The 13,951-nt window shown below is 40.9% G+C and overlaps 3 protein-coding genes across 4 annotated transcripts in view; 1 reads left to right on the forward strand and 2 right to left on the reverse strand.

Moving 5' to 3' along the window:
* gnav1 (guanine nucleotide binding protein (G protein) alpha v1) overlaps positions 1 to 3,468 on the forward strand; it is a 28,687-nt gene extending 25,219 nt beyond the window's left edge. Inside the window, exons 8-9 of the mRNA XM_079498917.1 lie at positions 1,773 to 1,860; positions 2,400 to 3,468. Coding sequence (XP_079355043.1) covers positions 1,773 to 1,860; positions 2,400 to 2,590 — 279 coding nt within the window. The 3' untranslated portion in view covers positions 2,591 to 3,468. The remainder of the gene's footprint in view (positions 1 to 1,772; positions 1,861 to 2,399) is intronic.
* A 1,273-nt stretch (positions 3,469 to 4,741) lies between these two features.
* npb (neuropeptide B) lies at positions 4,742 to 5,804 on the reverse strand (the record flags this gene model as incomplete). The annotated part of the gene is made up of 2 exons (XM_079499127.1): positions 4,742 to 4,870; positions 5,541 to 5,804. 2 exons carry the CDS (start codon positions 5,802 to 5,804, stop codon positions 4,742 to 4,744), a joined length of 393 nt encoding a protein of 130 aa, XP_079355253.1.
* A 1,860-nt stretch (positions 5,805 to 7,664) lies between these two features.
* Positions 7,665 to 13,922, reverse strand: sgsh (N-sulfoglucosamine sulfohydrolase (sulfamidase)). 2 transcript variants are annotated; one of them, XM_079500210.1, is made up of 9 exons: positions 13,618 to 13,922; positions 13,106 to 13,266; positions 12,711 to 12,816; positions 12,016 to 12,383; positions 11,680 to 11,761; positions 11,147 to 11,350; positions 10,219 to 10,385; positions 9,683 to 9,900; positions 7,665 to 8,211 (listed from the first exon to the last, which is right to left on the reverse strand). In XM_079500210.1, exons 1-9 carry the CDS (start codon positions 13,700 to 13,702, stop codon positions 8,028 to 8,030), a joined length of 1,575 nt encoding a protein of 524 aa, XP_079356336.1. In that variant the 5' UTR covers positions 13,703 to 13,922; the 3' UTR covers positions 7,665 to 8,027. The 2 variants fall into 2 exon arrangements, 1 of the variants encoding a protein (XP_079356336.1); XR_013789939.1 differs by lacking the exons at positions 7,665 to 8,211; positions 9,683 to 9,900 and having other exon boundaries at positions 10,251 to 10,385; positions 11,048 to 11,350.
* Between the last annotated feature and the right edge of the window lie 29 nt (positions 13,923 to 13,951).

Genomic DNA, 13,951 nt, shown 5'->3' on the forward strand with positions numbered 1-13,951 from the left:
CTGTTACACCTATAGTTTGTCAAATAGTGTTAAAAGAGCAATCAGGGTGGCTTGTTGTGCGTGCGTGCGTGCGTGCGTGCGTGCGTGTGTGCGTGCACTTGTGTGCAACTAATTACTGTACATACACTACGTATAGCAAGTCCGTTAGTGATGGGCAGAGTGGCCACAAATGAATGGAGGAGACCTGTGTGTCTGGGAAAAACATGTATGTATGAGTACTACGAGTGCACAACATGCACACAAGCAGGGTGCATTGATATAACCTTTCGTCTGGGAGTCCCCTGTCATTCATGATTAAACCGTGTGTGTGTGTGTGTGTGCGTGTGCGCGTGCGTGCGTGCGTGCATGCGTGCGTGCGTGCGTGTGTGCGTAGAGTCACTGATGGCAGTATTTAAAAGTCAAGACAACATGCACTTCTCAAAGTGTATGAAGTGTATTTGACCGAAATAAAGTCGACATGCAAGGATAGAAACTTCTGCTTTACCACACTACCAAAAGTTTGGAAGCAAGACAGAGATTCAGTAAAGTGCGTCGTGCAAACATTGACTGGTTCAGTGTTTTGTAAATGCCATCATTTAGTCTTTTTTACAAAAAGGAACCTGGTGAACTGTGCGTGAGTCTTTTTTCCTCTCTCTCTCTCTCTCTCTCTCTCTCTCTCACACACATACAGTTTCTTTTTTGTGAGAGAGATGGAAAAAGCATGAGACATGTTTGTGTCCAGGGTTGTGTGTGGGCATCGGTATTATATGGCTACCAGGCTCATTAAACAAGTGTTTAACGATGCTCTCTTTTTATGTGGGAGGATCGAGATTGTTACTTCCACCTCAATTAGCTTTTCACTGTGGCTGGTTGTAATTAGTATTACACACCCGATCCTACATTCAGTATTCTCTTCAATGAAATCAAATTCGTCTCTGTTCTCCCTCATTATTTTTGGGAGTCTGTTGTGATCATATAGAAGCTGAAAGAGAGACCAATTGTAATTTGCCGGTAACAGTGGTCACATCAAAGACAAAGGTTTGTATTCAGATGGAGACAGACGGAGAGAGAAAGATGAGAGAGAAGAACATTGAATACTGATACAACATACAGTAATAAAACATTGTGCAGGTGAGGTTGTAAAACCCTGTGGGGTTTATAAAGTTAATCTCACGTAATTTCACAACAGGTAAAACTATAAAATTAGAAAAGTCATCTGAAAAATAAAACAAACAAAAACATAAGACACAAATATACAACATAGCTGCATACTGTAGTTAAAATTTTATTTATTACAAAAGATTATACAATACTAAAAACTACAAATGTCCTTCACATTTACTGCATGTGCTGATACAAAGTTGCATAGGTATTTTAGCAACTTTGTTTCTAAAATACACTGAACACAAGTACAACGTACACCGGCACATTGAACTGAAATGAATTCAATTCAGATGAAGTGAAATGAAATGAGCCCAGAAGGCATAAGGTTAAGAGGTGTATGACGTCTCATGCTGTTGAGTGCCGGTTGACTGCTGTAGCTGGGGACGGGGACGATTGATTGTCCACTGATGTGTGGAGCTGGATAATTGGCCCAACATCACCATCTTATGCCGGCATCAACACAACTATTGATTCCCATTGTATCTAAATATCTGTAAAATAACATTGTGGAAAGTTATTTTCCATACATTTATCCGTTTAAATATTATTTTGTTTGTAATAACACTGCATTCTTGAAATTGTATCACTGAGCCACCTTTGATTTAATATGTCTGTTTTGTTTATTGCAGATTTTATTCATGAACAAGATTGATCTTTTTCAAGAGAAGATTTTACACTCTGGTCGACATCTACGGTTATATCTTCCTCAATTTAAAGGTGAGAATATATGCTGGGCAAATGCAGTCAGAACTGTGAGGTTCAAATCACAGTCAAATATTGTGTTATAAGTAATTTTGAGTGTTGATTGTATGTATGTTCACGCACGCACACGCACTCACACACACACACACACACACACACACACACACACACACACACACACACACACACACACACACACCAAACATTATTATTACATATAAGGATAACCAAGAAGTCATGCACTCTCACACATACCCACACCAACTGGGTTATTTCCTTGGTTTGGTCTCAGTGCTTGCTCCCCACATCGCATACAAATGTCAATATAAATGCAAAAAAAAAAGAATAGAAAAAGAAGACAACTGAGATTGGGGTCAGCAAGCAGAGCCAGCATTCATTTCACCTACCTTGACCTCCTAGATGTGATCATATATGTAGAGAAAATCCATTTTAGTCTTCTTTGATGAACAGAAAGAGTGCGATGTTTGGAAGGGTTTTGAGAGTTAGAAACGTGCTGAAGGTTTTCACCAGGTTTATCTTCCATACTTTACGAGGTGCTGACTGTGACGTGGACACGGCGGCTCGATTCATAGCAGCCACCTTCGTCTCTCTCAACACCATCCCGAACAAGCTCATCTACCACCACTTCACCACAGCAACCGACACCTCCAACATACAGATCGTCTTTCAGGTTGTGATGGACACCATCATCAAAGAGAACCTGGAGGCTGTGTCGCTTCTATGACTTCTATGAAGAGTGGATTTTATCCTAACCTTGTCTCTCCTGCTCCATTAGCCAGTGCCTGGTTTGTTGCTACTGTATTGAAGACCAGTAGGGAAATGTATATATTTTGTGCTATGCACCTTTTAGTGTGAAAGTCCAAGGCACTGCTGTTTGGATCGTGGTCCGGGAATCAGTGTTTGAAGGACACTTCAGCAATGCAAGCTCGGGACGGGACTTGAGAGCGGGTCCTTCTGTTGCAAGGCGTTCTTTCTACACACTATGGCTGGCACACTAAGCGTGGCTGGTTTCTTTCAGTCCTACAGGCTGCGGTGCGTTGTGAGCTTGTAGATCTATTTTAGGTGCACGACACCGGTATTAAGTATAAATTAGGCCTTAGTGCCCAGATAAAGACTGGAAGCCCCTTGCTTGTGTGAAAGATTCATTATTTTAAAGTGCAGAAGCACAAAAATGTCTTTATGGCACACAGCATAGCCATTTTTATGTTACCCTTTGAAGACTTTTTTCACACTGTATCTCACTGTGTGAAATCTAGCACCAGAAGTGTTTTGTCTACATCTCTGGTGTTAATATGAATCATAACACTACTAGAAAGAAAAAAATACATTTTGACTAATCTTTAGCCATGGTCCTGAACTTTTGTAAAAGTGTGTGTGTAATCACACTTCTATATTGGTTATTTATGTTTTTGTACTTTGCAAATGTTATGACTCATGGGTATGACGTCACATTTAATTTCGAGCAGTGTCATTTCATTTCATTGTGTGTGTGTGTGTGTGTGTGTGTGTGTGTGTGTGTGTGTGTGTGTGTGTGTGTGTGTGTGTGTGTGTGTGTGTGTGTGTGTGTGTGTGTGTGTGTGAAACTGTAAAACACATCTCTAAGCTTTCTTCCTACTTGCAGCATAGCTAAACTTTACTTTATTCCTCACGCTTCTCTTTTTTGTCTCAAACTAAAGCTTATAGCCTAATTCATAGTTTGTCAGATGATTTTATCACTCGTGAACAATAGCTGATTTTTTTGCAAGCAACGCCGTTCTACAACAACATAAACATTAAGCTTAACTGTACTCTTCAGTTAAGCTTATTTTTTGTGGCCTAACTCTCCAGTCATCTTTTTTCCTGTATTGACATGATAAACACCATTTATAATTATTGTCTGCCAAAGCTGGGAGGGTGCTTTCTTATGGAATTGAATGGCATTTCTACAGATGAAGAATGAAGACTCCCCTCGAGGCTACTGGATGGACAATTTAATCTGTCTTTGTGTCTGTCTTGAGTGAAGAGTGGTGTGGTAACATCACACAGATTTAAAGTGAGAACAAAATAAGTCTTCCTCTAGAGAAACTGGAGGGGAAATAAATCCCAAGTGCCTTGGAATGAACGTTCTTATATTTAAATAATGTTTCATACAATTATGTAACTTTTACATATAGGCCTATATGTACTATGCTTAAACTCTCTCTGCTATACCAAAAATTATAATTCATGTAATAAAGATACATGTTAACCTATAAAGTTATTAGCCATCTTTGAAATTATTTTAAATATAGGCAATGTGGTAGACAAAGGAAATCATGGAATGTGCATGCCTGGCTGGGCATATTGTTTTATCATTCAAGTTTCCATTTTCAGTTGGTTATGCAGGAACAGAATACAGAAAATTACAGAAAACTACACAAGTTTAATTGTACTTGTTCTTTTTTAATAAATACAATAAAAGTAGCCTACTTCTGGTAAAGATCCACTCTGCAATCAACATTCTATATATAGCCTGCTGCCTACTGTATTACGGTATACATTTGCGTGAGGGGTGGAAATATGGGTATGGAGATTATTTGAAAAGAATAACAATAAACATCTCTCACACGTTTAGGCTACTACGCCTCACTTCGGTTTATTACGGAGCCAAAGCAAATATTGTTGTTTTTTGTAACGACATAACATTCAAAGTCTGCAACAGTTCATCGTTAGTCTCTCCTCTTCAAACCCCTTACTCCGTTCAATACTTTAACTTCCATTGCACGTCGGTGTGGCGTGCCTACAATAACATTATCTCTACAAGCAGCTGGTAGATCATGATGTTCTTTTGGCAACACCGTTATACTATACTACGGAGTATAAATGATGCATGGAGCGGGGGTTGTTTTGTTGTTGATCATGCGGACAAGCAGTCCAGGGAGTCCAGCGTTAGGAAGACTTCAGCCTGGCACTGGAAGGTACCCGTACCGTCCCGGAGCAACTCACAGCTCTTCAGATTTGGAGAGATGTCCTTCAAGCATATCGCCTGTATAAAGACAAACAAAGTCCAGGGCTTCTAAAAGTGTTCCACAGTATAGCCTATTTCTTATTTGAATAGACCTATCATCTATTTTTAGATCAAACGTAGAATAGCTAGTTTACATTACAACTATACATTTACTATAGGCCAAGGGTTTCGATTCGTTAATCGTGGTGCTGAATGGACAGCGTCTTTGGGTGGAGAGTTTGTCAGGAACTTAACTTTGCCTGAAGCGCGCACAATTCTGTAAAATATGACTGCTTGCAAGGCTCTGTATTAAAATGTATAGGCCTAGTAATCAGTCACACAAAAATAAGTCAGAATGTAGGCTATAGATCATTTCCATGTCAATTTCTAATATTGTTTTTAGCCAGCACAAATCGCTTTGATTCGTTAATCGTGGTGCTGAATGGACAGCGCCCATGTTGGTATAGTTTGTTGTCAGGAACATACAGTAGGCCTTCCAAGTTCCCACTTTTGAGAACATATAATAGCCTATATAGGACTGCAACTGCAACACATTTACTGGCTAAGTGCTTTGCAAATAAATGCAATACAATGTATAGCCTAAGTCGTAAACACAGGAAACGGGGGAAAGGTTAAGGAAACAAAACAGCTAAATAAATAAATGCCAGTCGTTTCGTTATTGTTATTTATCCATTCAAATAGCACTTACCATGTTTTTAAGAATAGAGATTTGCTTGCTTCCCTCGGGAACCACATTGTTGCCGGCTGTTTCTCCACTGTCGACAGCCGTTTCTTCGGATTCGGACCTTCGGACGTAAGGTGACCTCCTGATACCGGAGAGTAAACCGGAGGCTCGACCCACCGAGTAGTATGTGGGGCCGGTTGCCTGTTTGTACCACGCTTCAATTGGATGGACCGAGATGAGCAGCGAGATGCCGACGCACACCATAGCAAAGCGCACGGACCTCTCCATAACGCACACAACTTTGGACACTTTTTACGCAGCGAACTTGCGAAGTGGAGCGTGTTCTTCGTTATGTCGCTTTAAAATCCCCAGCTCTATAGCTTATATAGGCTAGACACACGATGCTATCGTGATTCGTGACCAACAACTTCGTCAAATCGATCGAGATGCAGGGTGGATGATGATTCATCATTACGCGAAAGGAGGAAAAAAAAGACCAATCCGATTGATTCATTTGCTGGGGTTCTTCAATTGGTGTGTTCTGTTCTGACGCTAGTGGAAAGAAAAAGTGAATCTGAACATCAACCCTTGTCATTGTGTGTTGTGTTTATAGGGGGAAAAAAATAGTTTTTACAAGTTTCATCATGACTGACAATGTAATACCTGCCACTTCTGAATAAAGTTAAAGTTAACATTCAAACACAAGTCAATACGTTAAACATTAATGAATGCAAATATAAACTATACATGGCATTTATATCAAGGTGATAAACATTTAAAAGAATATAAAATAACCAGACGCACACAAGAAGCAAAGGCACACCAGTCTGGTTGGTGGCAGAGAAAACTGACATTTGCGCTCATTTTGATATTTTTTAACACAACACTGTCATTGATTCAGGGCACAGATTGAGCTTGCCTGTACATTGTAACAAGGACCACAGAGGCACAGGTGTGCTCTTGCTCGTCCCAGTGCTCAGGCTGCAGACACGGAAGGAGTGGACGGAACGGAACAGAAGCCTTTCAAAATTGCCAGCACTGAAACGGCTTAGTTTTGTGTACCACGCTAGTGATAGAAAGGACAATTAAGGGATGTGCTTTTGGAAGGCTAAACATAGAACCATGAAGAAAAGCAAGGGCTCGCAACTCACTCCAAGTATTTATTCACAATCATAGCAGGCATAGCAGACATAGGGCCTACAACGTTTCGACCGGTATTGGTCTTTCTCAAGTAGGCTATAAATGATAACGGAAAATGATTCATTTTATACAGTGCATGTGGACAAAAGAGCCATCAGCCCCATCTGGTATTTTATTTTATTCTAAACATAGAACCATAACATCAGTATCTTGTGTGTGTGTGTAAGTTAAGTCTAGTTGTGTCATCCTCATTTCATTCATTTATTTACGTTTATCTTCCTGAGTCGAGTTGTGTCCTGGGATACAACATTGAGTTTCAGAGTTCCTGACTCTTCAAACTAATGTCTAAATGGTTTCTACATCCTTATAAAAAGAGATACCACTCTATATATGGCTCTATGATGTTTAATTCAGAAGTTTAAGATGTACCCTGTTTCAGAGCGGCAGCCATCTAATTTGCCCGGTATGGCTACCAGAAATAGAATTCAGCCTGCCTGTTATATTATGATGTTGGTTATGTCCATTCATCGTACAAACATCAAAAATGGGCAGTAAAGTGAATACTTTTGGAGTTTAGACAACAATGAATTATGTGGTTTTGCATAATCAGATTATATAAAACAGTATTCAGCTACTCTTCTGATACTGCATGCTATCACACATTTTCTCACTCCTGGATGTCAGACGAACAAAATGATACCACATGTCTTGTCCCTTTTAGTGGTACCGATATCTCACTCGGCCTAAAGACTAATGTTAACAATTAACATGTTGGAAATGTTCATAACATGAAAAGTCAATAAAACATTTATACTATACCACCATTGCCATACTGACTTGACACAAATCACCGGAATCTACCTACGTTTTCCTCATTGAGGGGATGCGGGAAAAAGAGGAAAGCATTTCGTATACCTGAAAACACGAATGAGTATACCTTAGTTGAATCATGTCTAATTACATTTCACATTTCCTTTCCATGGGATATATTTATGTGGAGGCCTGGACTACAGGAAATGTACCTTTTAATGTATTGAAAACAATTAAGATGACAACTGACAAAAGATCAAATTAAGTAGTAAGATTAGCCATAGACATATAGGTATAAGTATAAAACACAGCATTTTGCTTATTCTTGGAAAGCGAAACCACATAAGCGTATAAGATATAAATACAATGTACACCAGGTACAGGGATTTATTTTTACCAGCAATTCCTAGTATATTTCAGATGTTTGTGCATTTGTCGTCCAAATCTAAATCTAATTAAAAAATAAATCAGTTAATTGACCTATAATGATCACAATGGCTGAGACATTTCCAGCAAATACAGCCATTGTGTAATGCAGATCATATCAGTCTAAAGTGCTCATCAGAGTCCATTGTAGAGTGGCCTGCAGCGTGGCTCCAGCTTGTCTTCTAGGACATAGTCTGGTCCACAGACCCAGGGGTCTCCAGTCTCCCACTGCCACTTCTGCAGGCTCTGCCTCAGGCTTTCCAGAACACTGCTGTAGGATGGGTCTAATGCCAGGTTTCTCCTTTCCTCTGGGTCCACCCTGCGTATACACATTTGGGATTATTTGAAGATGACTACAAACCAAAGGAAAAACCTCTTCATATACAGTACGTGCATAAAAGGGCACCTTATGCAGACCACAGCCAATACAGACAGATCTCTATATATGAAGAAAAATCACACCCGTGTGAACTGAGTGGTGTAAGGTCTTATATAGACTGATCAGCTGTGGTCTGACGTAATGTCTGACGTAATGAAATCACACCCGTGTGAACTGGGTGACCATAGCAACCATGCTCATTTTTTGAGCACAGACAGACTAACAAAGCCAGTTGTAGGAGTGGTTTACACCACTCAAAAAAAAGATACATATACTGAGACAGAAAGTGGCCTACTGGCCTACTTGGAACGATGCAAGTTGGAAATGAATGCCCCACCCAGATATTATGTCTGTGTCCCTTTTATGCCCAAATATGGAGTATATGCAGGCGTCAGAATGATGTCGGAACAGGCCAGCTCCATATATGGACACTGGGCAAGGGCCCTGTCCAGAGCCCAGGCAGAGGCCTTTTTGACACACACACACACACACACACACACACACACACACACACACACACACACACACACACACACACACACACACACACACACACACACACACACACACACACACACACACACACACACACACACACACACACACACACACACACACACACACAACCAACTTCCACAGCTGACTGACATTCAACTTGGCACATTACGTGCAGACAGGTATTCTGTGTATTTCCAGATATTCCTATTTTCTAATACAAATGATATTTTTATATAAAATGCACATACAAGCCACCTTATCTTTTTGCACTCTCCTATGCAGAAGGTTGGAAATAGGCCTACAAGTTGTACAACACAAACATATCGGCATATGCAAGCACTCTGCTGCCTCTTCCAAGCAATATGTTCTATATTTTCCCCATAGAGATTTCTAAAACTATTTATATCAATTATTTTAACCCTGGAATCAAACCATCCAGGATCCTGGTGACTCATGACCATAAAACATTTGATTCTGTGAAAGTAAAAATGAAAACTGCAAAACAAATGGTATTTATTAAATACACACACACACACACACACACACACACACACACACACACACACACACACACACACACACACACACACACACACACACACACACACACACACACACACACACACACACACACACACACACACACACACACACACACACACACACACACACACACACTTTATGGTCATGATTCACCAGGATAGCTTGATTCTAGTCTTAATATCTTTGGAAATCTATGGGAAAAATTAATGGGTTCTGGAACAATGGAACCATAAAATGGCCACCACTGCTATTCCCTATTTCTTTATGATGTTAATGTCACCCAACCCTCCAAATCAGAGTGGTGTTAAAGTGGAAACAACTACAGTATGTAAACAATTATTGTCAAAAACAAGTTGTGTTTATGTCAGACCTGGTGTCATAGAGCTCCCAGCGGTCCCTGTAGTAGTACTGCTCCAGGGTTTTGAACCAATATGTTGGCTGCCCTAAATGAGTGCGGTTAAGCAGGTCCTGGAAGGTGGGTGACACATAAAAGTCCTGGTCGATGGGGAAAGGCATGCGATAGTTCATGTTGTGCAGTAGGCGGTATGCCCCCTGGTGGACAGAGCGGATTGGATAGTACATGGTCACCTGTAAGTGAGAGGAAAGAAATGTCAACACTCAACACTATCTGGACTTGTTCATGCAATTATCACCAGACATTAGCTGACATTGAAGGTAAGTTTAACTTACTGATGAAACTGCCGTTTTGTTTTCTCTTTCCTCTATAAACAGTTACATATAGCAATGTAACTACCGTTATATACTATACCCTACTATACAAATAATACTGCAGCTTGGAGATTCCTGGGCAATTTGATAAATTGATTTTTAGTACAAGCACCAACAGCTATATGAATGAATGAATGAAACTACTTCTTGTCTAGGCCTATAGTGAGCCCCACAGACCTCATGGAGAGACTGGCTGGCGTAGACGGTGTGCCAGGTGCTGGGTTCAGATACCAGGGCAGGCAGTAAGGAGCGACCAGTCAGATGGACTGAGTCTGACTGGGTCCCAGGGAGCTGGTAGGACGGGTAGGGAACAGAGAACCAGTCCAGAATAGTTGGGGTGATGTCTGAGGAGGAGAAAACAGGTTGATGAAGACATGAAGAACAGGAGAAAGGACAACGCAAAAAAAGGAAAAGAGTGGCCTGGGCCATGGCTCAGCGGTCCAGGCACCTTGGCTGGTAATCCAGTCTGGCAGTGTGCCGCGGGTTCGACTCCTGATCCCGACGGCCCTTACGGCATATCATCCCCCCATCTCTCTCCCCATTTCCTGTCAGCCTACTGTCTGTCCCTCCATAAAAAATATAAAATAAAGGCGAAAGCCACAAAAAAACATGAAACATGAAAAGAGTGAGAAGAATTATTGTTTTCTAATAAATCATCCATTTCCTGCCATTTGACATTCATGTACTCCAGACAAGACAGATACTGTAGCAGTATGAAGTCTCCCCCTTGTGGCTATATAATGTTAGTGCTTTGATAAATCATTCTTGTCATTGATTAACATAAATACTGTCACAGCACACAAGTCCACAGCACTTTTACAAATTCCACAAGGTGGACATTCCTGTCAGTAACCCTTTCCCTTCTTCCCCTTTTTATATGAACCAAATTTAAAAAGTGAGGAAACTGAGGAGACACAACTGTGAGGATATAAAGATATGTTTGCTGTATTGTAATTGGATTTACAGTATTTAATAGTTTTTGCTTTGTTGCTTGGTTGTAAATCACCTTTTAAACCCTGGTTGCAATGCAGATATAAGATATAGTGTTCTTTTGACTGTCAACAGTTTCCTGCAGCCACTCTCTCTCATTGTATCCATTTCTCACCCAGTAGGCTGACATAGGCCTGACTGGTTTCTCCCCAGCGCTCCCGGTGCTCAGGAGATGACACCAGCATAGGCTCTGCTGTACCGGAGTGGTACAAGTTGGTTCTGCCATTAGGAAAAGGGATTCCATTATCTGAGCTGTAGATGACCAACGTGTTGTTCTCATAACCAGCATCTCTCAGCTCCTGAAGAACCAAGCCGATACCTTCCAGTGAAGAAATGGTAGAAAGAGAGATAGAAAACAAGAGATAGAAAACAAGCTCAATTTAGTTTGGTGACTTGTTTATTGTTGCAGTGATAGGGTTTCTTATCATAATACACTAGATATACAATAGAGAGGTTGAGCTATACTGTGATATATTGTTACTGCTGTGCTGACGATTTAACAATTATTTTAGTTACCGTACTTCTGTCAGCTGGCGGCTGTGTGCATTAGAATACCTCGCAGCCAATTAAAATGTTTGGTCAGACCTAACTGTGGTTTATTGTACCACAGTGAATGTGAGAGCATGGGTGTTTGGGTGTGTCACATACCCTGGTCCAGTCGACTAACAGTGGTATACTGGGCTGCGAGGTCAGCTCGTGATGCAGGTGTGTCGGGTACAAAATGGGGCACCTGACGAACACAAGAACAGAGCAGACAAGACCTGATAACACATATTACTGTCTGTAACTGATATTTACACAATAAGTGACAGTAGAGATAGAAACAGTAATCATCGGAAAGACAAGATTTTAACAATAACAGTGTTTGTGGGTGATAAATGTTTTCATCAAATAAATCGCATAATAAAACTGGTAAGGCCTCTTTTGAACATCATAAATAACTTCTCATCTATTCTGTAAGATAAATCCAGTATTGGGACTGACCGTAACTTGCTCTGGAGAGTAGTATTCTGGAGTCCAGTCTGGAATTCTTCCCATTCCCATTTCACCATTCCCAAATTTCTCACAGAAGGCTCCATACTGGGGCTGGGAATGCCCACATCTGTGGGTGTCGTGGAATGCTACATATAGAAAGAATGGTCTCTCTTCCTCTCCTCTCTCCTGCCTTTTTATTTCATTACTTTCTTTTTCCTCTGAGGCTTCAGCTTTGTGGGTCTGGAAAAACCTGCGGACCAAGAGTTTGATACGGGTGATGTTTCGCCCCACCTGGAGGACGGAGTTGTTCTCCTCGGTGTAGGCAAAGTCAAAGGGATAGACAGGTCCTGGACCAACATGTTTTTTCCCAATTATGCCTGTATGTGAGAGAAAAAGACAAGAGATACACCAAAGGGGTATTTTATTTTATTACATTCCATGCATGTAGTCCATCTCCATTAAAGTCTACCACATAGGCAAGGAATCATCATAGTCATACCAAACACATTGAAGTCATTAACAAAAGTAACTTGACATGACACCCATGTTACACTCATCTAATCACACCTGCTTTGAACAGTTTAGAGAACGCACATGAAAACTTGAAACATGGAGAAGAAAAAACATGAAAGCAGAAACAACAATGTGGTTTTGTTGCTCTCCTTATGCTGTATGCAGTAGTAGGTTACTTGATAATTGTATACCTGTATGTATGTTGGCTTGGCTAAGGAGTAGAGGCAGACTTTGTACTCCGTCAAATGAGTTGAAGTGGTGGACACCCTGATGCAGTCCGTACATTCCATTCTGATGCTAGAGGGGACACATAAAGAGCCTGTAAGTCCCAAATAAGGGGTAAATGAATCAACTGATTGAATGGATGAGAGACTGACTGGATGAGTGTACTGTATGTTACCTCTGACAGACTGAATATTCATTCAGTCTGAGTTCCAATGAGTTTCAAGTCTGCACTGAAGACTAAGAGACACTTTTGGCAAATAGTTTTTTTGTTTTTGTTAATGTACTGTAAAGCGTCCTTGGGATTTTGAAAGGCAGCATTATATAAATTAATATAAATTAATGAGTGATGTGCTACACCTACCTGTGGCAGGCCAGTGAGGATGGCGGAGCGGCTTGGGGAACAGCTACTGACAGAGGTGAAGGCGTTCCGGAACACCACGCTGTTCTGTGCCAACGAGCGGAGGTGAGGTGTGTGGACCACAGAGTTGTTGTACACCTCCGTCTCAAAACCTGCATCATCGGCTGAAGGAGGGAAGGAGGCAGGGGGCACACAGTGACAGACAAAGGTTACAAAAAGGTGTGCATGTGATGTGTTGCTAAACTAAAGCTAGTGCTGTCAAACAAGTCTATGAAGCTATGAAATCTATGATAAAGTTTAATCTGCAGCACATCAGATCTCAGGCTCAGCACATTGATCGATCTCTCTTTTAGATAGGGGGGGTCCTTAGCCTGGAAAACGTTGAAGACCCCTGCTGTAGAATGCAACCAGAAGTTCAGAACACAAGTCTTTCTGGGATGAAATGGGTTGAATCAGAGCGTTACACAAACGTATTAATAACAGACTAGTTCGAGAGGGCAAAGATTTTGACTCACCGATTATTAGAAGAACATTTCTTTTCTTGGACTCTCCCATGTAACATGTTGCCAAAACCAGAAAGAAAGCCAATGCATTCGGCATAATGCCAAATCTTCTTGAACACTTTCAAGCAGTTCGATTTTGCACGGTTTCCAGACGAAACATGTCAACTGTTTTGCTCAGGGTCTATTCTACGTAAAGTCTAGTGAATCAAAGGCGATATATTTGTTGTTTTACAATCAATTTGAAACAATTTAGTGTTACAGCAACAGCACCATAGTTATAGCACATGCCTTCCTGAAACAACTTAGGCCCCGCCTTTTTAGTCACATGACAGTAGTCACGTGAAGA

This window comes from Electrona antarctica (genome assembly GCF_951216825.1).
Source record: "Electrona antarctica genome assembly, chromosome: 4".
Taxonomy (NCBI): domain Eukaryota; kingdom Metazoa; phylum Chordata; class Actinopteri; order Myctophiformes; family Myctophidae; genus Electrona; species Electrona antarctica.